General features: G+C 45.0%; 1 protein-coding gene across 2 annotated transcripts; it reads left to right on the forward strand.

The window, feature by feature from the left end:
• Positions 1-458: 458 nt before the first annotated feature.
• On the forward strand, positions 459-25,126 carry pcdh12 (protocadherin 12). Of its 2 annotated transcripts, none has more exons than XM_014211987.2 (4): positions 459-4,817; positions 6,121-6,179; positions 10,257-10,405; positions 24,635-25,126. In XM_014211987.2, exons 1-4 carry the CDS (start codon positions 1,908-1,910, stop codon positions 25,042-25,044), a joined length of 3,528 nt encoding a protein of 1,175 aa, XP_014067462.1. In that variant the 5' UTR covers positions 459-1,907; the 3' UTR covers positions 25,045-25,126. The 2 variants fall into 2 exon arrangements, with proteins under 2 accessions (XP_014067462.1, XP_014067461.1); XM_014211986.2 differs by having other exon boundaries at positions 468-4,817; positions 6,088-6,179.
• Positions 25,127-27,920: the final 2,794 nt, after the last annotated feature.

The following is a 27,920-nucleotide window of genomic DNA, read 5'->3' on the forward strand; positions in this document are numbered from 1 at the left end:
TTTATGTGTGAAACGGATCCTCTGTTTGTTTAGGAGATAGAGCCTAATCGTATTGGCCGAACCTTTGCGCTCTCTGGCCACACAGAGATGGGGAGACAGCCGCCCATTTTGGCTTTTTACGAGGTATGGTGACCGAAGCCCTTAACTGTGTCTCTGAGAACTTACAGTGGACTAAGGGGACTGATATCTTTAGTATCATCTTTCCCAGAGTCCCAGCTGTTGGCACTCTGTGAAAAGCTTTTATTGGCCCGTGCAGTAATGGGTTTGTTGATGTCCGAGCTGAAGGGGGAAGTGATATGCTTGAAACTTCGCGTGCTATTCTTTCTGGTGTAGCTTATAGGCCTACGGCTCCTTAATTTTAGGTCCTCAAATAGTAGATGAAAAATAAGAATTATATTAATGCAAACAGAAGAATTATGTACATGTAAACATTGATTGATCAGGTTGATTGGTACGGTTTTGTATGTTGTTTGAACCGTACAGAGTATAACAAACTTTGTCTTTCTAGGCTCAGGCTATTGGATAATTTCCCGTCACACATTTAAACTTTTATATTTATACATGCAGAGCTAAGATTATGCCATTTCGCACTCTTTTTATAAAAATGTTCCTATCGTGGAGATCCTGTACATATAGTTGTCAAGGTGTATAATGGTCTGATGTTGTTTATCAGGATTGTTTGCCCTGTTTATATTATCCGGAACTGCAGTTTTGTGTCATTGTTGTGAGCCCTTCAGTATGGATAGATTCTACTTTTTACAGCAGCACAAATTTTCTTTTCTTCACTGTGCTATGTGTGAAAACAACATTTGCAGCTTACTGCTGAGAAACCCAACAAAAACCGTATATTACAACAAAAGATAAAAAAATGGAAAGTAGTCCAGAAAGGGTCATTTAACCTGCTAAAAGACGTTTACGGCTGACAAGTTTAAGTTTGCCACACATTTATCAGCAAGAGCTATCTAGCGTTTAGGATTTCTGTCGCGAGCCCAGACCTTACGTCATGGAGCTCTGAGTCGAGAGCAGGCCTGGTTACAGCTCAAAGTCCCATAGGGGCCACGCTTCAAGCCCACTCTGATTTCTACTGAGTTAAAAATCCACAATGCAAGTTTCTGATGGTTTTTTGAAGATTGCAGGAAAAAAGCAACAAGGCAAAAGGAGTGAAGGACTGGGGGCAGAGTCGGAGGGAGGATCACATTTCTTTAAAAGCACTCCAATGTTGTTTCAACTCCTGCTTGATTTCCCGAGGGCCCACTTCTCTTTTGGGGTGTGGAGTTTAGATTTGCATATGCTCCACCCCCCTGTTCTGATTGGTTGGGTCCTATCCTGCATGTATCATCACAGATCCAAACTTCCTCAGTGCTCTCCTTGCTTTACTTTGTAGCTACAGGCTGATGAACCGGGACGCTGGGAGCCAGCAGCTGTGTGAGTGATTCATGCAGTAAGCTGTGAGCGTGTGTATGTGTAAGAGAGGGAGGCAATGGCTCTAGTTATAGGGTTCTGTAATTTAGTTATCTGACTAAACTTAAGGGTTCTAAGGTTGTTGTTATAAAGGGATGTAGGGTTGTCTTTCATTAATTTAGTCTTTAATTCAAATCTGTTTTGTTAGGAAAAATATTAGATTGTTTGTTTCATTGATTTAGCTGTAATTGTTGCTATATTTTGTGCTGATACTCAGAGCTTGGTAAAAGTGCAAGAATATGGGTAGATGAGCTGTTTGATTCATGGCTTATATTGATACATGTTTTCTCGATTTATAACAAAAATATTAGACTTTTTTACTGTATCGGGCTATTTTAAAAGGATATCTTTTCTATCAATAGTTTCGTTTTTCATCAGTCATCATTATTTAAATTGAAGAAGGGGAAATAAGTAGTTTTTTGTGGGTCTTAGCCATGCCCTTTTAAATGCTGGACAGGACAGTAATATCTCACACAGTCATGCTGCTGGCTCTACTGCTGGTTCTGTGGCTTAGTTCTGGGGCCCAGTCTTCAGACCCGGCCCCATTAACTGTCATGTACCAAGTCTGGGAGGAGCAGCCTGTGGGCACCAGGGTCGGCCGTCTGGTCGATGACCTGCGTCAGAGAGGCGAGACCGGGGTACTGGAGGATTTCCAGGTCGTGGAGCATGGTCAAGCCCTGCCTTTCTCCATTGGAGTAAGAGATGGAACTGTCGCCACCCTAGGCCAGTTGGACCGGGAGGAGCTGTGTCGAGGCTTGGACCTGTGTGAGTTGGCCTTCAGTGTACTCTACAGGAAAGGTGGTGTTATCCACTTCCTGAAGGTGCGGGTGGAGGTGATGGACCTGAATGACCACAGCCCAACTTTCCCCAGCAGCCAGCAGGAGATTGAAATCTCTGAGATGGCCACATTGAGGATGCGGATCCCCCTGGACCGAGCGGTGGACCCGGACGCCGGACCCAATGGTCTGCAGACCTACTCGCTGTCCGTCAACCAGCATTTTGCCCTGGATGTAAGGAGCGCTGCGGATGGGCCAAAGCAGGCAGAGCTGGTGGTGATCAAGGAGCTGGACAGGGAAGTGCATTCCTCCTTTGAGCTGACTCTGGTGGCCTGGGACAAGGGGAATCCTCCCAGGTCGGGCAGTACTCTGGTCCGGGTCAACGTCTTGGACTCTAACGACAACAGCCCCATGTTTGAGGATAGCACCCCCACTGTGGAACTTGCCGAGGATACAGCCCGTGGGACTATCGTCATCAACCTCAAGGCCACGGACCCTGACCAAGGGGCCAACGGGGAGGTTGAGTACTCTCTAAGCAAGCATGCTCCACCTGAGGTGCAGAAGCTTTTTGGTATCCACCCCCAGAGTGGGGCAGTGACTTTAAAAGGCCCACTGGATTATGAAGCCAAACACTTTTATGAGGTGGACATCCAGGCTCGCGATCTTGGGCCCAACGCCATCCCCTCTCATTGTAAACTACACGTCAAGCTGAGGGATGTCAATGATAATGCACCAAGGATCCACGTCACTTGGACACCCCCTGATTCCCCAGTGGCAACTGTTTTAGAAGGTGCACCAGAGGACACGTTCCTTGCACTGGTGATGGTCTCTGATGCAGACTCCGGGGACAACGGGAATGTGCACGCCCACATCCAGCATGGATCGGGCCACTTCCGCCTCAAGAAAATCCATGGCGACAATTACATGATCGTAACCAATGGCACCCTGGATCGGGAAAAGGTCATGGAGTATAATCTCACGTTACTTGCCCAGGATTACGGTGACCCTCCACTGTCATGTGTTAGACACCTAGTTGTCCATGTGTTGGATGAGAATGACAATGCCCCTGTGTTCTCCAAGTCCCACTACAGGGCTTCCTTCAAGGAGAACAATACCGTGGGGCTCCAGGTCCTTAAGGTAGAGGCCAATGATGTGGACATTGAGCTCAGTGGCAGGGTGTCCTTCTCCATCCGAGAGTCCAATGAACTGGGACCTCCCACGGCGTCTTTCGCCATCCACTCCACCAGTGGTGTAGTCAGCGCCCAGCAGTCATTGGACTATGAGGAGTCGCCCACATACTCCTTTATTGTGGAGGCCATAGACCATGGGCATCCACCCCTCACCAGCACCGCCACCGTACTCATCGAGATCCAGGATGTCAATGACAACTACCCCGTCATCAAGGAGCCGATGCCAAAGAAAGGCATAGCCTTTGTGAGTGTCCCGGTCAATGAAGAGAAGGGGGAGATAGTGACAGAATTAGGGGATGGTGCTGAAGAATGCTTCACCGATCCTCATACTGGTCGCTCTGTCCAAAATGGATTTATGGGATTCCTGGCCACTACCATCAAGGCAAATGATCCAGACTCTGGCCTGAATGGAAGACTCAGCTACATGATCACAGATGGAAACCCCACAGGGCTATTCAGACTCGATGACACCACCGGACAACTGTATGTTAACACGACCAATGCTACAGAGCTCATTGGGAAAACTTTCAAAGTGGATATTGCTGTATCGGACAAGGGTTCTCCAAGGCTATTGACAAAGGCCACCTTGGAGGTGGCTTTCATCAACTTGCGGGACCATCTGAAGAACTCAGCCCCTGGTAACCATGGTCAGCTGAGTTTCACCATGATGGTGGCCATCTGCCTTGGGGCCAGTTGCATCCTGCTTCTCCTGGCTGTTGCCTTGGTGACCACCTTCTGTCGCCCTACGAAACGAGACAACCATTCCTACAACTGCAGGACGGCCGAGTCCACCTACACGAGCCACCCTCGCCGCCCGCAGAAAAACATCAGGAAGACAGACATCCAGCTGGTGCCAGTCCTGAGGGGACGAAGGGAGGAACCTCCAGAAGATGACGAAGCCCAGCCCCTCTCCCCGATGCTCCTGGTGGTTGAAGAGCAAAACACCGAAAGGCAGTACAGCGTTGCCAACTCCATGAACCCAACAGTCCACTCCCAGGCCTACCCAGAGGGGGGATCAACGCTACCAGTCTCCCATTCCAGAACACTCAGGAAACCTGGGAGCATCGAGCTGGACGGCACTCTTCCTCGAACCCCGGCCACTCCTTACCGAACCCTGCGTAAGGCAAGAAACCCTTCATCGTCCTCCTCACTGTATCAGACCAGTACCCTGAGGCGACATGGGAACTCTGAGATCCAGGATAGCCCTGACGTTGAAGAGCCAGAAACATCGTCCCAGGTGGCAACACTTAGAAGGCACAAGAACACAGATGCCAGAAGTGGACTTGACGCTGAAAACCACAGACGGATGCTAAGGAACCTGGTCCGTCTCTCCATGGCTGCCTTCGGAGAGAACTCCATTGAGTTGTCTGCTGCCTCTCCCGAAGTGCAGGTAATAAACCTTTTAGTTAAAATTACTTCAAACTTGAATGCACATTTGGTATATCTTATGCAATGCATTACATTGGTTTTAATCATTCTCATGTTAGATACCCTATATCCATTTAACGAATAACGGAAAGAAAAACTTTTTTTTTCTCAGACTTTTGTACAAATAAGCCTTAATTTTTTCACATGCTCTAACTTAAATAATTAAGTGTAACCTACAGGAATTGAGATGGATTTAAATTGAAGGTCCTGAGAGCAGATATCCCCCCCCCCCCCTCGTGTATGGCTTACATAGGAAGCCTGAGGGGACAACTAACAGATGATGCTGGAGCCAAAGCATTGCGTTTATTCAGGTGCTCATGTGTCAGCCACTGTAATCCTGTCTACTCCCATGCCCCTCAAGCAATCGCACCAATCCTTTTACTCAATATCGCATAACGCACTCATATAGAGAAGGAAAAAACGCCAGGAAGAATCAGTAGACCACTCTCTAAGGGGGAAGCCCAGCCAAAGTAAGTTCTGATATATCTGTAGATTAAGGGAATACTGCTTTGACATTTAAGCACCGCGAGTCGTCGGTGACAAATGGTCCAAATTGCTGATCTCACTTTAAGCAAAGAAAAGCAGCATCTGTAAATGTCTACTCAAGAAGTGCTGTGCTAGTCAAACGACACATCGTCATTGAGGGGGAATAGACGCAGACGGCGATGCCAACGCCCAATAGTCTTAGAACAAAGAGTCTGGCAAAGTTTTAAGGCCTCATGTATATTCCATTATAAGCGCAGGAAGATGACTGAGTGTTGACCCACCTCTCCTTCATCTTCGCCTGCTTGCCCCAGCTGGAGGTTTTCAGACCCCCCCCCCACGACCATATTTCAGAGGTTCATCCTGGAAGGAAACGGGTCAGAGAATAATAGCCCTTTACGTAAAGCGCTTTCCTGTCCACCCTCTGAGTCCTACACACACACACAAACCACCCTCTCTACACCTCACAAAGGCTGTTTCCTCTCTGAATGTGGAGGCCAGAGTTAGCAGCACATCCACAAGAAAGATATCAGCACAAACTGCTCAAAATGAACTCCCCAATGTTAGGGTTTCCATAGTGAGAGATGGGTTGAATAGAGTCTCACAGAACAAATAATATTTATTCATTTGACGATTGTCACCTCCACCCAATACACTCAACAGCTTCAATACAGCACATTCTCAAAACCCTAGTTTGTTATAATATCACTGTTTCCTTATCCCTTTCATCATCTCCTGCCTCCTTACAGCAGGTTTCTCAGCTCCTCTCCCTGCTCCACCAGGGCCAGCTGCAGCCAAGACCAAACTTCCGAGGCAACAAGTTCTCCCAGCGGGCTGGCAGGTGAGCACATTTCCTCTTTCTTGTCTTTTTTTCCCTTTTTCCTTTCATTATCCCTCCTTTGTTTAAGAGCCAGTTGGCTGTTGACCACTACATGCATCATTATCCCTCCTTTGTTTCAGAGCCAGTTGGCTGTTGACCACTACATGCATCATTATCCCTCCTTTGTTTCAGAGCCAGTTGGCTGTTGACCACTACATGCAACATTATCCCTCCTTTGTTTCAGAGCCAGTTGGCTGTTGACCACTACGACCACTACATGCATCATTATCCCTCCTTTGTTTCAGAGCCAGTTGGCTGTTGACCACTACGACCACTACATGCATCATTAGTTTTAGATTGTATTGATGCCTTATGATTCAACAGGCTACATGACAATCTGACTTTCATTATTATCTTTTCATGAAATTGAACTTGTCAAAAATGTAGATTTACATACATGTTTTGTTATTTATCCTTTTTTTGTACAAGTGATCCCACTGAGATTTTATATAAATTTTTCAAAGGAGACCTGCCCGAAACACCCTATGAATATTGTTTCAAATCGTCCTACCCACTGGGGGCAGACGTCGGTTCAACATCTAGTTTTGATTTACATTTGGTTGAGTTGTCAACTAACATAAGGTCAATGTGAGAAAAAAAAAAAGAATAAAATAAGTGATTTTGGTAAAAATTTGGGTGGAAAAAAATACACAATTCCCTTAGGTTGATGATTTTTACAAAATCCAATCAGTTTTCCACGTTGATTCAACATCGAATTTGTTGAAATTATGAGGAAACAACATTGATTCAAATCAAATCAAATGTATTTATAGAGCCCTTCTTACATCAGCTGATGTCACAAAGTGCTGTATAGAAACCCAGCCTAAAACCCCAAACAGCAAGCAATGCAGGTGTAGAGGCAGGTGGCTAGGAAAAGCTCCCTAGAAAGGCCGGAACTGAGGAAGAAACCTAGAGCTGAACCAGGCTATGAAGGGTGGCCAGTCCTCTGCTGGCTGTGCCGGGTGGAGATTATAACAGAACATGGCCACGATGTTGAAATGTTCATAGATGACCAGCAGGGTAAAATAATAATCACAGTAGTTGTCGAGGGTGCAACAGGTCTGCACCTCAGGAGTAAATGTCAGTTCGGCTTTTCATAGCCGAGCATTCAGAGTATCTCTACTGCTCCTGCTGTCTCTAGAGAGTTGAAAACAGCAGGTCTGGAATAGAGGTAACACGTCCGGTGAACAGGTCAGGGTTCCATAGCCGCAGGCAGAACAGGTGAAACTGGAGCAGCAGCACGGCCAGGTGGACTGGGGACAGCAAGGAGTCATCAAGCCAGGTAGTCCTGAGGCATGGTCCTAGGGCTGGAGGCTGAGACAGGAGGGGTCGGGAGACACCGTGGCCCCATCCGACGATAGCCCCGGACATCCAACCAGTTTGTGCACAGTGGGTGGTAATATAGCTAGACAATGCTGCTCAGGTATGTGTCTGCCCAATAACAGGAAGAGTGTCTCATACCATAAGTGCTCTGCCAGTCATCCAGTCAGTCACTGTGGCAGGGAGCACGTCAGAGCAGGACTCAGTGCCTACCACACTGCCCTGACTCATTCCCAAAGGCAGGAGCCAGCACATCCACTGATCACAATGTTATATTCTATACACAGTATGATGTGAGGGGTTCATATCTGGTTCAGCCTCTTCGCTTTCATGGATAATTAAGAATCTGTCTACGTGGGGTGTATGTTTTGTGTCATGGCCGACTATCTGGGATGTTGTCGGCCAACCTGGTTAATCTCCCAATTATACAACGGGTGGGTCTAATCCAGGATGCTGATTGGTTAAAACCACATTCCAGCTGGTGTCTATTCCACAAATTACCACAAGCTATGATGTTGAAATGCCTATTTACTCTGTTCCATCTCAGTGGAGATCAAGTTTATAAATTGCCTGGCTGGGCTGATGAGACAGTGGATTGCGCAGTGAGATGGAGTAAATAGGCATTTCAACCTCACAGTTTTAGCCGGTGGTAATTTGTGGAATAGACACTGTCTGGAATGCAGTTTTAACCAATCAGCATCCAGGATTAGACCCACCCGTTGTATTCTGTTCACGAGAACTAGCGTTAAAATCCCACCTGGAAAACGGCCCCCTTTCAGCTTTTATTTTGACAAAAACTCCCTCATTTGCTGTATGATTTGGAAATATTGGAACTCGGACATGATGACCGTTTCTAAATGAAAGAGCTATGGCAAATTTGATAAAATTTCTGTAAAGGTGTGGGCAGAATGTTTTAACATTGTGAACTGAATTTTTCAAACTAAACATAGCCGAACCGGCCGCAAGTTAGCGCTATTATCCCTTTTACATAGTTTGTCATCTTACATCCTACTTTAATGTATTCAGCAGGCAATACACTGGTGACCCACATGGACGGCTTGTACATAAAACATCCTCCATTCCGGCTACAAAGTTTCCTCCTTAACTCGAATGAATGGCTCATTGGTGGAAAAAATAAGCATTAAAGCATATGGTGGGCGAAATAAGCATATTGTCTTAATAAAACACAATTTTCCACAACCATTTTAAGAGTTTCGGACAACTTCTGGATGTTGTACACCATGCGAGTCTGTTTACCCCTGGCTGAATGCGCACCGCAACATCAAAAAGTAACATTAGCCACCCTAGTATGGTGGTGGAAAATTGTTTTAAGACAGTAAGCCCCCCCCCCCCCCCCCCAATCGACGTGCCATTAAATCGAGTAAAGGAGGAAACTGATGACGTTGCAGCCTGAATTGAAAGTGTTTTATACAAAATCCGGTCCATGGGGTACACGAGTGTATTACTGGCTGGGCTGACTGTGTTGATAGCGAGAGGTAATACGACATCAGGAAGAACTACGTCCTCTAGTTTTCTCGGCGCTAGATACCTACAGTGAGTGCCAAACACTGAATGCATTCTGCCAGATGATTGATTGTTTACTCAAACAATTTAAAACTAGATGCTAGAGCCCACACTTCTATGCAAAAGACGAACGGTTGTTAAATATTTTGCTTATCAATAGATGATTGTGTTTCTATCACCTGCCTTGGTATAGGCGCTGAGATTAAATAGGCTACAATGTCGCGATCCTATTTGCACAGAAATACTGTGTATTATCTGACCCTACACATGGCCTACTGTCATATTTTAAGTAGGCTACTGGTCTGTTTACTTTAGAGCATTCTTGGCATTTGAATGGATGAATGGTCATATTTATCGTATAGTAGCGGGAACTAACCAATCATGTCAGAAAAGGAGATAATAATAATTAAAGAAACATATTAACTTACATGCTGTTATGCAATCTCCTTACCAGTGGTAAATGCATCTGTTTTATCATTAAGTTTTCATGTTTTTATCACCATTTATTATGAATTATTTCCCGTGCCTTCAAACGCCTCGATTTCCTTAAAAGAACAATATGCTTGCAATACAATTCTTTAACAACTAGAAGTTGTGTGTACGCATGGTCTGAGCTGTGCGTGGAGATGCACGTTCCAGTCGGGTTCAAAATGGATAAATACCAATCTTTGCGGGAAAACTGGGGCACGCAAGGTTTAGTTTTTTTTGTGCATACGCACCTTTTGATAAAGAGGCCTCAGGTCTGTCTGGTCTCTAACTGGCTCTGATAGTCTCTGACAGGGAGCATGTTCTGTCTTCAGTCTATACCTCATGTCTCTGGTGTTTTATCACCAAACTTTAAAACCCCCATAAGTACATGAAGTAGGAGGCAAAGATGAGTGTTGCACAAGACCTCTTAGCATGGCTTAGAGCATCTCAGCACAGTTAAATGCCACTTAGCACACCCTTTGTCTGGCTCAATGCACCTCAGCATTGAGCCGGGGTTGGAAGCTATTCAAGTGTTAAACTGGGCTCAGGTCAACACATTCCAGAACAGCTTGATTCTTGGGAACAATTGAATATGACATGACGGTCATAGTGAAGGTTCCACAAGATGGCTGACTATCGATAATATTACTCCTAAACGTCGGTTCTAAAATGCACTCTCTCACTGTCCCTGACGCTCCCCTGTCTGTTTCCTTTGCTTCCCTCAAGGTCTTACGCTCAGGACACTGATTGGCAGAGCACCAAGGACAGCGGTCATGGTGAGAGTGAGGCCGGAGACGTGGACTGGGACATGGGCCGAGACTCCCCTGTTGACCCGCTACTGGAGGAGGGGCTTAATAACCTGCTCAACAACCCTGGTAAGAACTATTTCAAATTGAAACTTTATTTAACCAGGTTGACCGATTTGACAAGAGAAATGATCCTATTTTATAGTCAACAAACAATGGCTTGAAGGGAAAACATTTTAATGGTCAATATTAACGAAGAAAAAGCACTTATTTGAATTCTTAGCTCTCTGTTGGGCTTCTACCACTTAATTATGTTCTTAGAATTCATAGCAAACTTAAGTGACTAACAATATCATAAGCTGAGCGTGGCTGTTTTCACTCAGCCGTAAAGATACATATTGCTGTACTGTATGTGACATTGTTTGATGTGAAACAATGAGTGCAGCGCTTAGTATGACGCTTAGTATGATTGACCAGACTAATACATATGTTCAAATTCTATATAGTCCAACCTTCATTGAATGTACGAAACATTAGGAACACCTGTTCTTTCCATGAGACTGACCAGGGGAATCCATGTAAAAGCTATGATCCCTTATTGATATAAATCCAATTTAATCAGTGTCGATTAAGGGGAGGAGACAAGTTAAAGAAGGATTTTTCAGCCTTGAGTGAATGGGCAAGACATCATATTTAAGTTCCTTTAAACGGTGTATGTTAGTAGGTGCCAGGCGCACCGGTTTGAGTGTGTCAAAAACTGCAACCCTGCAGAGTTTTTCACACTCAACAGTTTACCGTGTGTATCAAGAATGGTCCACCACCCAAAGGACATCCAGCAAACTGTGGGAAGCATTGGAGTCAACATGGGTTAGCATCCCTGTGGAATGATATCGACACCTTGCAGAGTCCATGCCCCGACAAATTGAGGCTTTTCTGAGGGCAAAAGGGGGTGCAACTCAATATTAGGAAGGCTTCCTAATGTTTGCTATACTCAGTGTATGTACACAGTAAACATACGTATTGAGTTCTTTCCAATTGTTTAGGTCCTCGTCACGTCGGTTCTGTCTTTGTTCTTTTTAAAACACGGCACATAGTCTCTCTCAAGACTTCAAGGCTGAATACGAGGATTTCTATCTTTCAGTTGATCTTGAGTTAGAGCCATTTAAAGTATATGCCAGTACAGTAATCTCACACGGGTGTTACAAAGACCTGCGTGTGTGTTTGTGTGTCATGCTTGAGTCACCCACGCCCAAAGGGGTCCTCCATTAGCATTGTAACTCACACTAGATTTGTGAGACTTACGAACGGTGAGAAGCTCATGCTCTTTGAGGATCTATGACGTTGTTCTAACATTCAAACAGCCTGTGTTTCTGATTCCCTGGGCAACACATTTTTTCTTTTCACCTGGAGAGCCCCATCTTTTCAGCTGCATAGAACAACCCCAACACACACACACCCACACACACAGTCACCACCACCCACTCTGCCCTGAGGCAGTGTTTCAGCGAGATCTGAACAGATAGCCTTGAATCTGACCTCTGATATCATGTTCCACATCTGTCTTTCGTCCTGATCGACACAATGCAAAGGTGTGTGTGGGTAGATCAGTGTGTTTTCAGTACCCCTTCTTCAGAATGCGGCCTCAGTCTATCTCTCCTTGAGCTCTGCTATTTTCTTTTGAGTCTGCATTCCTTTGTTTGGTAGCCATATCACCCATTAAAGGGACAGTTCACTCGAAAATCAGTCTTAGAGCTGATGGAAGATGAATCTCATATCACCAATTGAATTGTCAGTTTTCAGTCAACTGATTTTTTCAATATTTGCCATTATGACTTATCAAAGTTGAGCTCTGACTTTAGTCAGGTCTGTGGATCTAACACTTGGCGGTATGCTTTAAACTGCTTCAATATCTTCGGGTGTTTTATTGTGGTTGTAGTCAATCAACCACAGCAGGGGTGTTCTTCACATCAAACGTGTGTGTGTGGTGTGTCTAAGGGGGTTCTTTTGGTTCCAGTAAGAGGGTAATTGTTTTCTGAGGATTTAGGGTTTCCCTGCTTGTTGGTCCAGTCTAATTAAGTTTGGAATGGGGGGAGCCATGGATCACGAGAGATAAAGTGAAGGGGGTGTAGAGTGGGGGTGTAGAGAAAGGGGGATGAAGGGTAAAGTGGGGGTGAAGAGAAACTGGGATGTGATGTAGAGAAAGGGGGATGAGGTGAAGAGAAAGGGGGATGAGGTGAAGAGTGGGAGGTGAAGGGAAAGGGGGATGAGGTGTAGAGTGGGGGTGAAGGGAAACTGGGATGAGGTGTAGAGTGGGGGATGTAGAGAAAGGGGGATGAGGTGAAGAGAAACTGGGATGAGGTGTAAAGTGAAACTGGGATAAGGTGTAGAGTGGGGGATGTAGAGAAAGGGGGATGAGGTGAAGAGAAAGGGGGATGAGGTGAAGAGAAAGGGGGGGGTGAAGAGAAACTGGGATGAGGTGTAGAGTGGGGGATGTAGAGAAAGGGGGATGAGGTGAAGAGAAAGGGGGATGAGGTGAAGAGAAAGGGGGATGAGGTGAAGAGAAAGGGGGATGAGGTGTAAAGTGAAACTGGGATGAGGTGTAGAGAAAGGGGGATGAGGTGAAGAGAAAGGGGGATGAGGTGAAGAGAAAGGGGGATGAGGTGAAGAGTGGGGGGTGAAGGGAAAGGGGGATGAGGTGTAAAGTGGGGGTGAAGAGAAACTGGGATGAGGTGTAGAGTGGGGGATGTAGAGAAAGGGGGATGAGGTGAAGAGAAAGGGGGATGAGGTGTAAAGCGGGGCTGAAGAGAAACTGGGATGAGGTGAAGAGAGTGGGGGATGAGGTGAAGAGAGTGGGGGATGAGGTGAAGAGAGTGGGGGATGAGGTGAAGAGAGTGGGGGGTGAAGGGAAAGGGGGATGAGGTGAAGAGAAAGGGGGATGAGGTGAAGAGAGGGGGATGAGGTGAAGAGAAAGGGGGATGAGGTGTAGAGTGGGGGGTGAAGAGAAACTGGGATGAGGTGTAGAGTGGGGGATGTAGAGAAAGGGGGATGAGGTGAAGAGAAAGGGGGATGAGGTGTAGAGTGGGGGTGAAGGGAAAGGGGGATGAGGTGTAAAGTGGGGGTGAAGAGAAACTGGGATGAGGTGTAGAGTGGGGGATGAGGTGAAGAGAAAGGGGGATGAGGTGAAGAGAAAGGGGGATGAGGTGAAGAGAAAGGGGGATGAGGTGAAGAGAAAGGGGATGAGGTGAAGAGTGGGGGTGAAGGGAAAGGGGGATGAGGTGTAAAGTGGGGGTGAAGAGAAACTGGGATGAGGTGTAGAGTGGGGGATGTAGAGAAGGGGATGAGGTGAAGAGAAGGGGGATGAGGTGAAGAGAAGGGGGATGAGGTGAAGAGAAAGGGGGATGAGGTGTAAAGTGGGGGTGAAGAGAAACTGGGATAAGGTGTAGAGTGGGGGATGTGGTGAAGAGAAAGGGGGATGAGGTGAAGAGAAAGGGGGATGAGGTGAAGAGAAAGGGGGATGAGGTGAAGAGAAAGGGGGATGAGGTGTAGAGTGGGGGTGAAGAGAAACTGGGATGAGGTGTAAAGTGGGGGTGAAGAGAAACTGGGATGAGGTGTAGAGTGGGGGTGAAGAGAAAGGGGGATGAGGTGAAGGGAAGGGGGATGAGGTGAAGAGAAGGGGGATGAGGTGAAGAGAAGGGGGATGAGGTGAAGAGAAAGGGGGATGAGGTGTAAAGTGGGGGTGAAGAGAAAGGGGGATGAGGTGTAGAGTGGGGGGTGAAGAGAAGGGGGATGAGGTGAAGAGAAAGGGGGATGAGGTGTAAAGTGGGGGTGAAGAGAACCTGGGATAAGGTGTAGAGTGGGGGTGAAGAGAAAGGGGGATGAGGTGAAGAGAAAGGGGGATGAGGTGTGACGAGTGAAGGGAAAGGGGGATGAGGTGTAAAGTGGGGGTGAAGAGAAACTGGGATGAGATGTAGAGAAAGGGTGATGAGGTGAAGAGAAATGGGGATGAGGTGGAGAGTGGGGGTGAAGAGAAAGGGGATGAGGTGAAGAGAAAGGGGGATGAGGTGTAAAGTGGGGATGAAGAGAAACTGGGATAAGGTGTAGAGTGGGGGTGAAGAGAAAGGGGGATGAGGTGTAGAGTGGGGGTGAAGAGAAAGGGGGATGAGGTGAAGAGAAAGGGGGATGAGGTGTAGAGTGGGGGTGAAGGGAAAGGGGGATGAGGTGTAAAGTGGGGGTGAAGAGAAACTGGGATAAGGTGTAGAGTAGGGGGTGAAGAGAAAGGGGGATGAGGTGTAGAGTGGGGGATGTAGAGAAAGGGGGATGAGGTGAAGAGAAGGGATATGAGGTGGAGAAAGGGGGATGAGGTGTAGAGAAAGGGGGATGAAGAGAAAGGGGGATGAGGTGTAAAGTGGGGGTGAAGAGAAACTGGGATAAGGTGTAGAGTAGGGGGTGAAGAGAAAGGGGGATGAGGTGTAGAGTGGGGGTGAAGAGAAAGGGGGATGAGGTGTAGAGTGGGGGGTGACGGGTGAAGGGAAAGGGGGATGAGGTGTAAAGTGGGGGTTAAGAGAAACTGGGATGAGGTGTAGAGTGGGGGATGTAGAGAAAGGGGATGAGGTGAAGAGAAGGGGGATGAGGTGAAGAGAAGGGATATGAGGTGAAGAGAAGGGGGATGAAGAGAGGGGGGATGAGGTGTAGAGTGGGGGATGAAGAGGGGGGATGAGGTGTAGAGTGGGGGATGAAGAGAGAGGGGGATGAGGTGTAGATAAAGGGGGACGAAGAAAAGGGGGGATGAGGTGTAGAGTGGGGGATGAAGAGAAAGGGGATGAGGAGTAAAGTGGGGGTGAAGAGAAATGGGGATGTGATGTAGAGTGGGGGTGTGGAGTAAGGGGGTTGAGGTGTAGAGAAAGGGGGACGAAGAGAAAGGGGGATGAGGTGTAAAGTGGGGGTGAAGAGAAACTGGGATAAGGTGTAGAGTGGGGGGTGAAGAGAAAGGGGATGAGGTGTAGAGTGGGGGTGAAGAGAAAGGGGGATGAGGTGAAGAGAAAGGGGGATGAGGTGTAGAGTGGGGGGTGACGGGTGAAGGGAAAGGGGGATGAGGTGTAAAGTGGGGGTGAAGAGAAACTGGGATGAGGTGTAGAGTGGGGGATGTAGAGAAAGGGGGATGAGGTGAAGAGAAGGGGGATGAGGTGAAGAGAAGGGATATGAGGTGAAGAAAAATGGGGATGAGGAGAAAGGGGGATGAGGTGTAGAGAAAGGGGGACGAAGAGAAGGGGGATGAGGTGTAGAGTGGGGGATGAAGAGAAAGGGGATGAGGAGTAAAGTGGGGGTGAAGTGAAATGGGGATGAGATGTAGAGTGGGGGTGTGGAGTAAGGGGGATGAGGTGTAGAGTAGGGGATGAAGAGAAAGGGGATGAGGTGTAAAGTGGAGGTGAAGAGAAACTGGGATGAGGTGTAGAGTGGGGGGTGTAGAGAAAGGGGGATGAGGGGTAAAGTGGGGGTGAAGAGAAAGGGGGATGAGGTGAAGAGAAAGGGGGATGAGGTGTAGAGTGGGGGATGAAGAGAAAGGGGGATGAAGAGAAAGGGGGATGAGGTGTAGAGAAAGGGGGGTGAAGAGAGGGGGGATGAGGTGTAGAGTGGGGGATGAAGAGAGGGGGATGAGGTGTAGAGTGGGGGATGAAGAGAGAGGGGGATGAGGTGTAGAGAAAGGGGGACGAAGAAAAGGGGGGATGAGGTGTAAAGTGGGGGTGAAGAGAAATGGGGATGTGATGTAGAGTGGGGGTGTGGAGTAAGGGGGTTGAGGTGTAGAGTAGGGGATGAAGAGAAAGGGGGATGAGGTGTGAAGTGGGGGTGGAGAGAAATGGGGATGAGCTGTAAAGTGAAATGGGGATGAGGTGTAGAGTGGGGGGTGTAGAGTAAGGGGGAAGAAGTGTGGAGTGGAGGGGTGAAGGGAAAGGGGGATGAGGTGTAAAGTGGGGGGAAAAGAGATGGGGATGAGGCGTAAAGTGAAATGGGGATGTGGTGTAGAGTGGGGGTGTAGAGAAAGGGGGATGAGGTGTAGAGAAAGGGGGACGAAGATAAGGGGGATGAGGTGTAGAGTGGGGGATGAAGAGAAAGGGGGATGAGGTGTAAAGTGAGGGGTGAAGAGAAATGGGGATGAGGTGTAAAGTGAAAGTTATTTCATCCTTCCACCAGACGATATAGTCCGGGCAAAAGCCGGTTCTGACGTTGGTAACCATCAGGCTGGTTGTTAATTATATTCTCATGTTTTGACCAAGTCGTTGCTATGCTAAAAAAATCATTGGCATGTAGCTAGCTAGGTAGCAGAGGTTCAATTATTACAAGAGAGAGGCGAATTTAAATGTAATAAATCATTTATAAACAGGCAACGACCAGCTAATGGTCGAGTCAATAAGAAAGTTAGGGAGGATAGCTAGGCTAAGTTTACTTCTCCTTTGCTAGCCAAATACACAATCACATCAAGCAGCTGAAATTACAGCAAACTGCATTTTTGTTTGTTTTACCTTTGTTTCTATATCCATTATAATGATCCTGATCAATTAATTTGTCTGGATCAGATAAACTGTCAGTCTCGTCACGTAATATGGAGATCGGAAAAAAAAAAAAAACGTCAATGTTGCACAGGTTGGACAGGCACACACAGCAAGGCTTATATTAATCCCCTCTGTACCAAACCAAATGCTAGGCTAGTAGCATGGGGAAATATTCTGAAGATGCTTTTTTTCCCAGGGGAGATTAAGATTATAAATTGACTGGCTGGGCTGTGGGACAGTGGATGTGCATCGATACATCTAAAGGAACCGTTAATAGGCATTACACATGGAATGCAGAATAGTGGCGCTATAACTCACTGCTATCAATCAGCCTCCAGGATCCAAACAACAGGATTCCATCCCGTTTTATAAAATGAGATGCAGAAGGGGGGACGGGATGGGACTGAGGCGATTGCAGAGAAAGGGGCCAGAAAAGGAAGCAGCATTTTAGAAAACCTGACGTGATTGAACCCAGGCAGTTAGCTTGTGAGTTAACCTCTCTCTCTGATGTGGCTTGCTGTGAGTTAGATTGATCACTGCCTCCCCAGCCTCCGTGTCAAAGTCAAGCAGACGCAACAGACTGTAAAAAAGGGCCAGCCTGCCCCCATTAGTTTCTGACAGTGTTTTATATGTACGCTAGCCCTGTTAGCAACGCTCTCTTCTGAGGTCTCCTGGAGACGACAGACATGAAAGATGGTGGTCGACTGAGTCAGCGCAACTTCATTTGATGACCTTTGCGTGTAGTTCAAACCCCCACATATATGGAGCTCAGTCTTCCATTCAAAAACAAATATCTTACAGCAGAGCCTTTGAACATTCCAAACAAATACAGCGGGGGATAACTATCTTAGAAGGACTTGGGGCGGAACATGATGCATTTGAACATCATGTGGGATTTGTGTTGGTTACTTTTCACTGATGTGTCGTGTGAAATCAGAAGTATAAGGACTTGTTTGGTTTATGGATTGAGATTTAAGTTGAGGGCTGTCAGTGTCACGCAGTGCGTGTGGTGAGGGGGGAGTATAAGTGTGTGTGCATGAGAGAGGGAATCAGGGTTTGTGTGTGGTGGGGGTAGGTTCTGGGGTTGTTCAGTGACTGCTCTGTAAGTTTGTGTTAGAACAGTGGATCCCAACTTTTTTTTGGTTACCATACCCCCAACTGAATTTCGCTTTGCCTGGAGTACCCCTAAAGTATCCCCTCGTGCATTTTACCAGTAATCCTATGGACTCGTTAGTCTTTTGAAGTACCCCCTGTGGATAGGCCAAGTACCCCCAGGGGTCCCAGTACCCCTAGTTGGGAACCACTGTGTTAGTGTGTGTGTGCCCGGGTCTGGTTGTGATTAGATGAAAAGGACCACAGGGCAAGTTTAACACGCAGGATATGAACCCGGGTCTCCCATAGAAGCAACCAACGTCTTAGACCAAGAGGGAAAGTTATCTTGGTCTGAAGGGCAGACAGTGTGTTTTGAAGTTCGTAGGCGGGGGATACCTGACGGGAGTGCTAGCTTACTAGGTACATATAATAGCTTTAGGTTGGTTGTTTTTCCATTGACGACGTTGCCTCTCTGATCACTCTCCCTCGCTTGGGCAAGGGACATTTAAGGTATTCTCGGCTGTGAAGATGTAAAACTTCATTCAAGGGCTAAGGGTTTAGGACCGAGGACCATTTGACACAGCAGAGGATCGGTTCCTCTTCCACTCTCTTGAGAAATTTGGCTTTAGGGATTTTTTTCTGTGAGGCTATTAAGACACTATACTAATGTTAACAGCTCTATCAAACTGAAACATGGCACCTGACCTAGATTTGAGTTAGGACAACCTTGCCTAAATCCTCTCTAACTCACCGTATCAGTTATTATTAGTCGTCCAACTTATTACAAAGTCTTTAAATAATAGTCCTGTACAAGGCATTTCCATGGCTGGTAAATAAATGATGAGCCAGCTGGCTGACGATACTCCACTTTTTCTGAAAGACACTAGTCAGATTCCCATATCGATCAATGTGATATAATCCTTTTCCAAAGCATCTGGTCTATATATTAACATTTAATAAATGTGCACTCATGGCTGTCAAAGATTGTGTGACACCTTCATATTATGGTATTCCAGTGAAAGAAGAACTTACATTTTTAGGCATAACCATTAGTAAGGATCAGCAGTCTAGAGGCTTACTAAATTTGAACCCTCTTGTTAAAAAAACCCCGAAGAAGCTAAATCAATGGCTACAGAGGGACTTCTCTATCAAAGGAAGAGTTCTAATAACCAAGGCTGAAGGTATCTCTAGACTAACATATGCTGCTCTATCTTTATATCTTGACTGTAAAATAAGCAAAGAGAGAGACCAGATGCTTTTAAACTTTCTGTGGAGAAACTGTACCCATTACATTAGGGAAACTGTTGTAATGAACACTTATGAGTATCGTGGGCTGAATTTTCTGGACTTTACTACCTTATAGTTTTAAGATCAATTTGAGAAAACAATTCCTAAGAAGACCCACTTCTATGTGGAACTGTATTACTCATGTCTTCTCTACTTTTGGTGGCCATACTTTCATGTTGGTATGCATTTATAATATAGACAAAGTCCCAGTAAAAAAATGTATTGTCATGGTCCTTAATTTATAACCATAATTGTTCTCCATACAGATATTATATATGGAATAGTCGGGACATATTGTATAAAAAATACTTAGTGCATTCGGAAACCTTGACTTTTTGTACATTTTGTTACATTACAGCCTTATTCTAAAATGTATTAAATAGTTTTTTTTCCCTCATCAATCTACACACAATACCCCATAATGACAAAGCAAAACCAGGTTTAGACAATTTGGCAAATTTATAAAAAACTGAAATATTACATTTACATAAGTATTCAGACCCTTTACTCAGTACTTTGTTGAAGTACCTTTGGCAGCGATTACAGCCTCAAGTCTTCCTGGGTATGACAATACAAGCTCGGCACACCTGTATTTGGGGAGTTACTCCCATTCTTCTCTGCAGATCCTCTCAAGCTCTGTCAGGTTGGATGGGGAGCGTCGCTGCACAGCTATTTTCAGGTCTCCCCATAGATGTTCGATCAGGTTCAAGTCCTAGCTCTGGCTGGGTCACTCAAGGACATTCAGAGACTTGTCCCGAAGCCACTCCTGCATTGTCTTGGCTGTGTGCTTAGGGTCGTTGTCCTGTTGGAAAGGGAACATTCGCCTCAGTCTGAGGTCCTGAGCGCTCTGGAGCAGGTTTTCATCAAGGTTCTCTCTGTACTTTGCTCTGTTCATCTTTCACTCAGTCCTGAGCTCTGTCAGAGTGACAATCGGGTTCTTGGTCACCTCTCTGACCAAGGCCCTTCTCCCCCGAATGCTTAGTTTGGCCGGGCGGCCAGCTCTAAGAGAAGTCTTGGTGGTTCCAAACTTCTTCCATTTAAGAATGATGGAGGCCACTGTATTCTTGAGTACCTTCAATGCTGCAGAAATGTTTTGGTAACCTTCTCCATATCTGTGCCTCGACACAATCCTGTCTCGGAGAACTACGCACAATTCCATCGACCTCTTGGCTTAGTTTTTGCTCTGACATGCACTGTCAACTGTGGGATGATATATAGACAGGTGTGTGCCTTTCCAAATCATGTCCAATCAATTGAATTTACCACAGGTGGACTCCAAGTTGTAGAAACATCTCAAGGATGGTCAATGGAAACAGGATGCACCTGAGCTCAATCCAAGTAGATTGATGATGATTTTTATTTAATCAATTTTAGAAAAAATCTAACATCTGAATATTTTCAGAATGCAGTGTTTTTGTTTGTAAAATATTGGTTCCCGAAATAATATCCTATTGGTCAGCCAACTTGTAAATGCAGAGGGACTTTTCCTTATTTATAAGGAATTCTTATCACTTCATAAGATCCCTGTAACACCTAAAGAGTTTGCAAATTGCTTTAGATGCCGTTCCCTCAGGTGTTGCTTTATTATTCAGAAACGTGTCAAGACCTGACCCTCAGAACATACCTACGATTAACCCTGTTGACTCATCAGTAAGAAAGATTTGTTTTTCTTTTGGTCCATTCAACAACATTAAAGCTATACGAACCTTGTTTCAACAGAATGTTATACAGTGGGGAGAACAAGTATTTGATACACTGCCGATTTTGCAGGTTTTCCTACTTACAAAGCATGTAGAGGTCTGTCATTTTTATCATAGGTACACTTTAACTGTGAGAGACGGAATCTAAAAAAACCCCCCAGAAAATCACATTGTATGATTTTTAAGTAATTACTTTGCATTTTATTGCATGACATAAGTATTTGATCACCTACCAACCAGTAAGAATTCCGGCTCTCACAGACCAGTTAGTTTTTATTTTAGGAGCCCTCCTGTTCTCCACTCATTACCTGTATTAACTGCACCTGTTTGAACTCGTTACCTGTATAAAAGACACCTGTCCACACACTCAATCAAAGACTCCAACCTCTCCACAATGGCCAAGACCAGAGAGCTGTGTAAGGACATCAGGGATAAAATTGTAGACCTGCACAAGGCTGGGATGGGCTACAGGACAATGGGCAAGCAGCTTGGTGAGAAGGCAACAACTGTTGGCGCAATTATTAGAAAATGGAAGAAGTTCAAGATGACGTCAATCACCCTCGGTCTGGGGCTCCATGCAAGTTCTCACCTCGTGGGGCATCAATGATCATGAGGAAGGTGAGGGATCAGCCCAGAACTACACGGCAGGACCTGGTCAATGACCTGAAGAGAGCCGGGACCACAGTCTCAAAGAAAACCACTAGTAACACACTACGCCGTCATGGATTCAAATCCTGCAGCACACGCAAGGTCCCCCTGCTCAAGCCAGCGCATGTCCAGGCCCATCTGAAGTTTGCCAATGACCATCTGGATGATCCAAAGGAGGAATGGGAGAAGGTCATGTGGTCTGCTGAGACAAAAATAGAGCTTTTTGGTCTAAACTCCACACGCCGTGTTTGGCGGAAGAAGAAGGATGAGTACAACCCCAAGAACACCATCCCAACCGTGAAGCATGGAGGTGGAAACATCATTCTTTGGGGATGCTTTTCTGCAAAGGGGACAGGACGACTGCACCGTATTGAGGGGAGGATGGATGGGGCCATGTATCGTGAGATCTTGGCCAACAACCTCCTTCCCTCAGTAAGAGCATTGAAGATGGGTCTTCCAGCATGACAACGACCCGAAACACACAGCCAGGGCAACTAAGGAGTGGCTCCGTAAGAAGCATCTGAAGGTCCTGGAGTGGCCTAGCCAGTCTCCAGACCTGAATCCAATAGAAAATCTTTGGAGGGAGCTGAAAGTCCGTATTGCCCAGTGACAGCCCAGAAACCTGAAGGATCTGGAGAAGGTCTGTATGGAGGAGTGGGCCAAAATCCCTGCTGCAGTGTGTGCAAACCTGGTCAAGAACTACAGGAAACGTATGATCTCTGTAATTGCAAACAAAGGTTTCTGTACCAAATATTAAGTTCTGCTTTTCTGATGTATCAAATACTTATGTCATGCAATAAAATGCAAATGAATTACTTATAAATCATACAATGTGATTTTCTGGATTTTTGTTTTAGATTCCGTCTCTCACAGTTGAAGTGTACATATGATAAAAATGACAGACCTCAACATGCTTTGTAAGTAGGAAAACCTGCAAAATCGGCAGTGTATCAAATACTTGTTCTCCCCACTGTATCTATACCTTATGTCATTCCTTAATGGAATGGTTTTATTGATAATATACAGTAGTTGGGGAAGAAGTTTGGATGTTGCCACACACATACGTACTTATTAACAAAATTAAGTATGTTACTTTCAAAAATATTTATAAATATTATCCTGCCGACCAGTATATGAAGAAGTAAAAAAACAAAAAACAGATTCAAATTGTACTTTTGGTGATGACCACCCAGAAACGGTGTTGTCTTTTTTGGCATTGTATTCATGTGAGGAATCTGTGGCAAGACAACAGTAGATGTTTCATTTTACACTATTATGGTAAGATGTATTGCTTGGATTATTTACCTATGATAGGAATAAGTTGAAACAATTTCATGTCATTCATTTCATTATTCTTTTAGCCAAATTTCATTGTCACAAATGTAACTGCCGGCCAAAACTGCCGGGCCAAAACCGCCCTCAAAGTTTTTTAATTTTTGTGAATTTCATTTGTTGGTTAAAAAATACTAAAATCACCAGGAATTCAGCAAACAATGTGTTTAATTTAGGAAATCTCTTCCCAAGTATTCCCACGAATACAAAAAGAGATGTGATCGTGCCGCAATGTAATCAAGGTATGAAATTGTAATTTTCAAGTACAATCTCTTTTCGGGCTTAGTTGTGGTCAATTTGCATTGTACAAATAATTATAATTATGTTCCGGCCCCATGTCCATCCACTCCGACAAAAATTGGCCCGCGGCTGAATCTAGTTGTCTACCCCTGCCATACAGTTAAACCACAACTAAAGTTGTATTTTTATCAAAACAAACAAACAAAAGCAATATGATGTTGGTCATGATAATCAGGTTTGCACATCCCCATACAAAAAAATTATACAAGTATGCCTGTAATGCTTAACTGTAGACAATGGCTTTAAATAGATTTTTCACCTGTTTTGAGTGTGTACGTGCTCATTCTAGCCTCGTTTATACCTGGTGCTAACATGAGTCCTTTGTGCTGATCTTGTCTACATTCTGATGGTGCCCACATTTTCAGAAATATGTCTACACATGGAATATAAATGTGTCTGTTATCCGTCCACTGTGGTGGCATTGTGACCAGATTTCCTGGCCCCTTTATGCAAATCATTTCATAGATATTCTTTCAAAAATAATATTTATTTATTGTAAGACACATATTGATATAAACAGTCAATGGTGCCACCTGCCAATGATTTAAATGTTTTCTCTGTCCATATCTGTCTACACTTGTAAGATATCAAGACACAATATGTGTCTGACTACCAGAAGTGGGCAGGATGATCAGATCACAATGTGTCTTTTGATTGTCTTAACAGGGTTTGTGTGCAGAACCACTTGACCACTTTAATGCCGATGTATGGTCATTCCACAATCTGCATTGGCCATACAGCATTTACTGCGATGCTGCCTCTGCATAAGTAAGGGAATTGATACTTCTTGCGCTTGTCAAGGAAGTGAATTTGTGTTCATACAGGATGTACCGCCCCCACCTACCGTCATCCAATCATGTCAATGCGGAGTTATACAGAGCCCTCCGCATTGTTAAAAATTGGGGAGGTGCATGCGGTACGGAGCTTGTTATGGCCTTTTGCGTCACACCGTCTTTACTGCGCCTCTGCACCGCATTCCCAGATCAAGCATAAATCAGCTTTTACTTGACTATAACTCCGGATACAGCCAGGAGATGACAGGAAATGCCGGTTCACAACAGCCAGATAAATATACTCCTGTGATTTCCTCTATCCTGTTTTCGTCCCACAGTGTTTTTCTCAAGGAAATTGAAGGAAAAAGCAAGATTAGACTTATACCTCCATAAGCTTATTTTTATTAACTTAGTTTCTATTTGTCGTCTTCGACATACCAGATAATCATTCTCCCAGCTTCAGATTTCATTTAACTTTTTCACCTGAAGAAATTCATTTTCACAGGGATAAACAACAATACTGACCAACAACAAACACTATAACAAAGAACACCCACATGTTCCCTGTGTCACATCCAGCACTGTATCACTGTAGTGTTGTTGCTTTGTCCTATGTTGTTAAAAAAACGCTATTGCCAATACTCCATACTTTATTGACATGTTCTCATCTCTCATCAGATGACGTCTTTGCTGACATAGAGGACCCTGCGTGGCTGTCCCGCCTCTCCCTCCCCCTAACTGCCGACTACCACGAGAATGTTTTTGTTCCCAATGGGCCACCATCCCCTGAAACCCATTGCTCCCCAGACACCCTTGACTCTGCCTCCTTCTCCACCTTCGGTAAGAAGCCGGAGGATGGCTCACTGGGCGGGGTGTTGATCTCCGAGGTCAACACTTTGTTTAATATGCTCCTGACCCAGAAAGGCGACTCTCAGCCCCGCCCCTCGCCAGACGTGCTCTACAGACTGTCCGCCACCTACCGGCGCTCGCTGGGGCTGGAAGGAGATACCGCCGCAGCAGGGGGTGCCAACATGCAAAGGAACTCTGTGAACCCCGAAAAGAGGTCCCCCCTGGCTCAATGCCCTTAGGCCCAACCCCTGGTATGAGAACAGTTGCCTCAACTTTATTTGATTGGTTCTTGTGTGTTTGGGTGCCTAAGACCCCCCCCCCAAAATAAAGAAACTGATGACTTTCTTTTACCTGTTGCTGAAATGACTGAACTGCTCAAGCTTACAACAGCAACTCTCCTCCTAACATATCCCCATTAGGAGATGTCCAATACATGCCTAAGTTCTGACAGCCTGCTTCCCTGTCTGAAACAGGACAAGGTCAGAAGAGGGAGAGGAGTTAACCAAAGGTCTTTATTCAGTGCTGGAAAAAGCACAATGTACTATACTGTACTCCCTACATAGAAAAGTGTACATTTACCTTAAGATAAATGTTACACAATGAAACTGTCTTCATGTGGCACATACTCCTCTGTATCATTCTGATGCAACAAAGATTTACTTTGTCTCTCGTCAGAAGTGCTTATCAGTTGGAGCAACAACATGGTGCTATCCGTTGTTAGCGTTGTCCATGGTATGAATGGCTTAAGTTTAGCAGCCCCATTCAAAGAGCCCAAGAAGGAAACGGCTCTGTCTTCTTTGAAGACAAAACACTAACAACATTATGTCCTGTTCCTGAGGAGGAATGTGTGAAATGTATGTCACAATGGACCTAGTCTGCTGACACTTCCTTCACCACCATTTTGAGAAATGTTTCCATTATTGTTTACTATTTGTATTTACTCAAGTAAATTATTTAGCTACTGAAAAATGTAATATTTACAGAGGTATAAATGTTTGTTGATATGTCTGTGTAGGAAACACTTACAGTGCCTTCGGAAAGTATTCAGACCCCTTGACTTTTTCCACATTTTCTTATGTTACAGCCTTATTCTAAAATGGATTAAATACAAAAAAAAATCCTCAGCAATCTACACAGCGTACCCCAATAATGACAAAGCGAAAACGGGTTTTTAGAAATGTTTGCGTATGTAGAAAACATAAAAATCTAAAATACCTTATTTACATAAGTATTCAGACCCTTTGCTATTTATTCGTGTTTTATGGTAGAGCGGCCAGACGGAAGCCACTCCTCAGTAAAAGGTACATAACAGCTGACTTGGAGTTCGCCAAAAGGCACCTAAAGACTCTCAGACCATGAGAAACACGATTCACTGGTCTGATGAAACCAGGATTGAACTCTTTGGCATGAATGCCAAGCGTCACGTCTGGTGGAAACCTGGCACCATCTCTATGGTGAAGCATAATGGTGGCAGCATCACGCTGAGGGGATGTTTTTCAGTGGCAGGGACTGGGAGACTAGTCAGGATCGAGGGAAAGATGAACAGAGCAAAGTACAGAGATCCTTAATGAAAACCTGCTCCAGAGTGCTCAGGACCTCAGACTGGGGTGAAGGTTCACCTTCCAACAGGACGACGACGACCGTAAGCACACAGCCAAGACAACGCAGGACTGGCTTTGGGATACGTCTCTGAATGTCCTTGAGTGGCTCAGCCAGAGAGCCCGGACTTGAACCTGATCAAACATCTCTGGAGAGATCTGAAAATAGCTGTGCAGCAATGCTCCCCATCCAACCTGACAGAGCTTGAGAGGATCTGCAGAGAAGAATGGGAGAAACTCCCCAAATACAGGTGTGCCAAGCCTGTAGCGTCATACCCAAGAAGACTCGAGGCTGTAATCGCTGCCAAAGGTGCTTCAACAAAGTACTGAGTAAAGTGTTTGAATACTTATGTGATGTTTCAGTTTTTTTATTTTTTATAAATTAGCAAAAATTCTAAACCTGTTTTTGCTTTGTCATTATGGGGTATTGTGTGTAGATTGATTATGGGGAAAAAACAATTGCATCAATTTTGGAATAAGGCTGTCTAACCGAACAAAATGTGGAAAAGGTCAAGGGGTCTGAATATTTTCCGAAGGCACTGTAAAAGCCTTGTTCTCATTGGCAGTTTGAAGTGACTCAAATCCTATTTTTTTGCATACCCGATTCGAATCAGTTTTTTCCCCTGCAGTCAGAACATCTAAAATGCACATGGAATCTGATATTTGAAGCCACATTTCAAGCCACCTTCGTAGGTGGTCAAATCTGATTTATTTGCCCTCAAGTGGTTTTTAGACTGTTAATTGGCATATCTTGTTGCTTGCTAGCTACTCTGTTGACAGTTTGACAAGAAAATGTGGTAGCTAACTAGCTTGTTAAATGTTTACAAACAAATTAGTGAATGTGCTAGAAAGCTAAACTGCTAGCTAGTTGACTGCTGTGGCTAGACAAAAAGGACTCATTTTGAAAGTTGTATCATCTTATCCTTTTGAGGCCTTAAAAGTGTTCTCACACTATGATTTTGAACATTCAATGCACCTGGGAAACATCCATGGCAGGCATTGTGTCACCTTAGCTTGCTACATAACTTCTGAGTGATAGGAAGCACGTGCACCAATCAGCCTACACCACTGTGGACACACCTGTCTTTACTATGAGAACTAGCATAGTCATGTCAGCAAATTACTGCCGTCTGAACACATATAAATCCTATTTGGTCACTTATAACTTGCTATTTGGACAGTCAGTATTCCAAAACTGATTTGAGCGTTATAGGCCTGCAGTGTGAACAGGGCATTATACACCCAGGATTTGGCTTCAGATATTTGAATGGCTGTAAAAGTGTTATAAATTATAATTATTCTGACAAAAGGTGTCATTTGTAATCTTGCTCAGGAGAATAGGGAGTTTTTTTGTTGCCATAAATCAAACCAGCAGCACTTTGTACATTTTCCAAGACATTTTAATACAATCATTTAAAAACAGCATCGTGGTCATTTCTTCCTACAAATTACACTATGTTTAGGATTTGGACTTTGGTTTTGAATGTTGCAAAATGAGCGACTACAGCGAAAGAACA

Source organism: Salmo salar, chromosome ssa09 (genome assembly GCF_905237065.1).
Source record: "Salmo salar chromosome ssa09, Ssal_v3.1, whole genome shotgun sequence".
NCBI classification, from domain to species: Eukaryota; Metazoa; Chordata; class Actinopteri; order Salmoniformes; family Salmonidae; genus Salmo; species Salmo salar.

Coding starts and splice junctions, on each gene's coding strand:
- pcdh12 (XM_014211986.2), top strand. CDS start 1,908: ATGCTGGACAGGACAGTAATATCTCACACAGTCATGCTGCTGGCTCTA. Junction 6,180..10,256: donor TTCTCCCAGCGGGCTGGCAG/GTGAGCACATTT, acceptor GCTTCCCTCAAG/GTCTTACGCTCAGGACACTG. Junction 10,406..24,634: donor TAACCTGCTCAACAACCCTG/GTAAGAACTATT, acceptor ATCTCTCATCAG/ATGACGTCTTTGCTGACATA.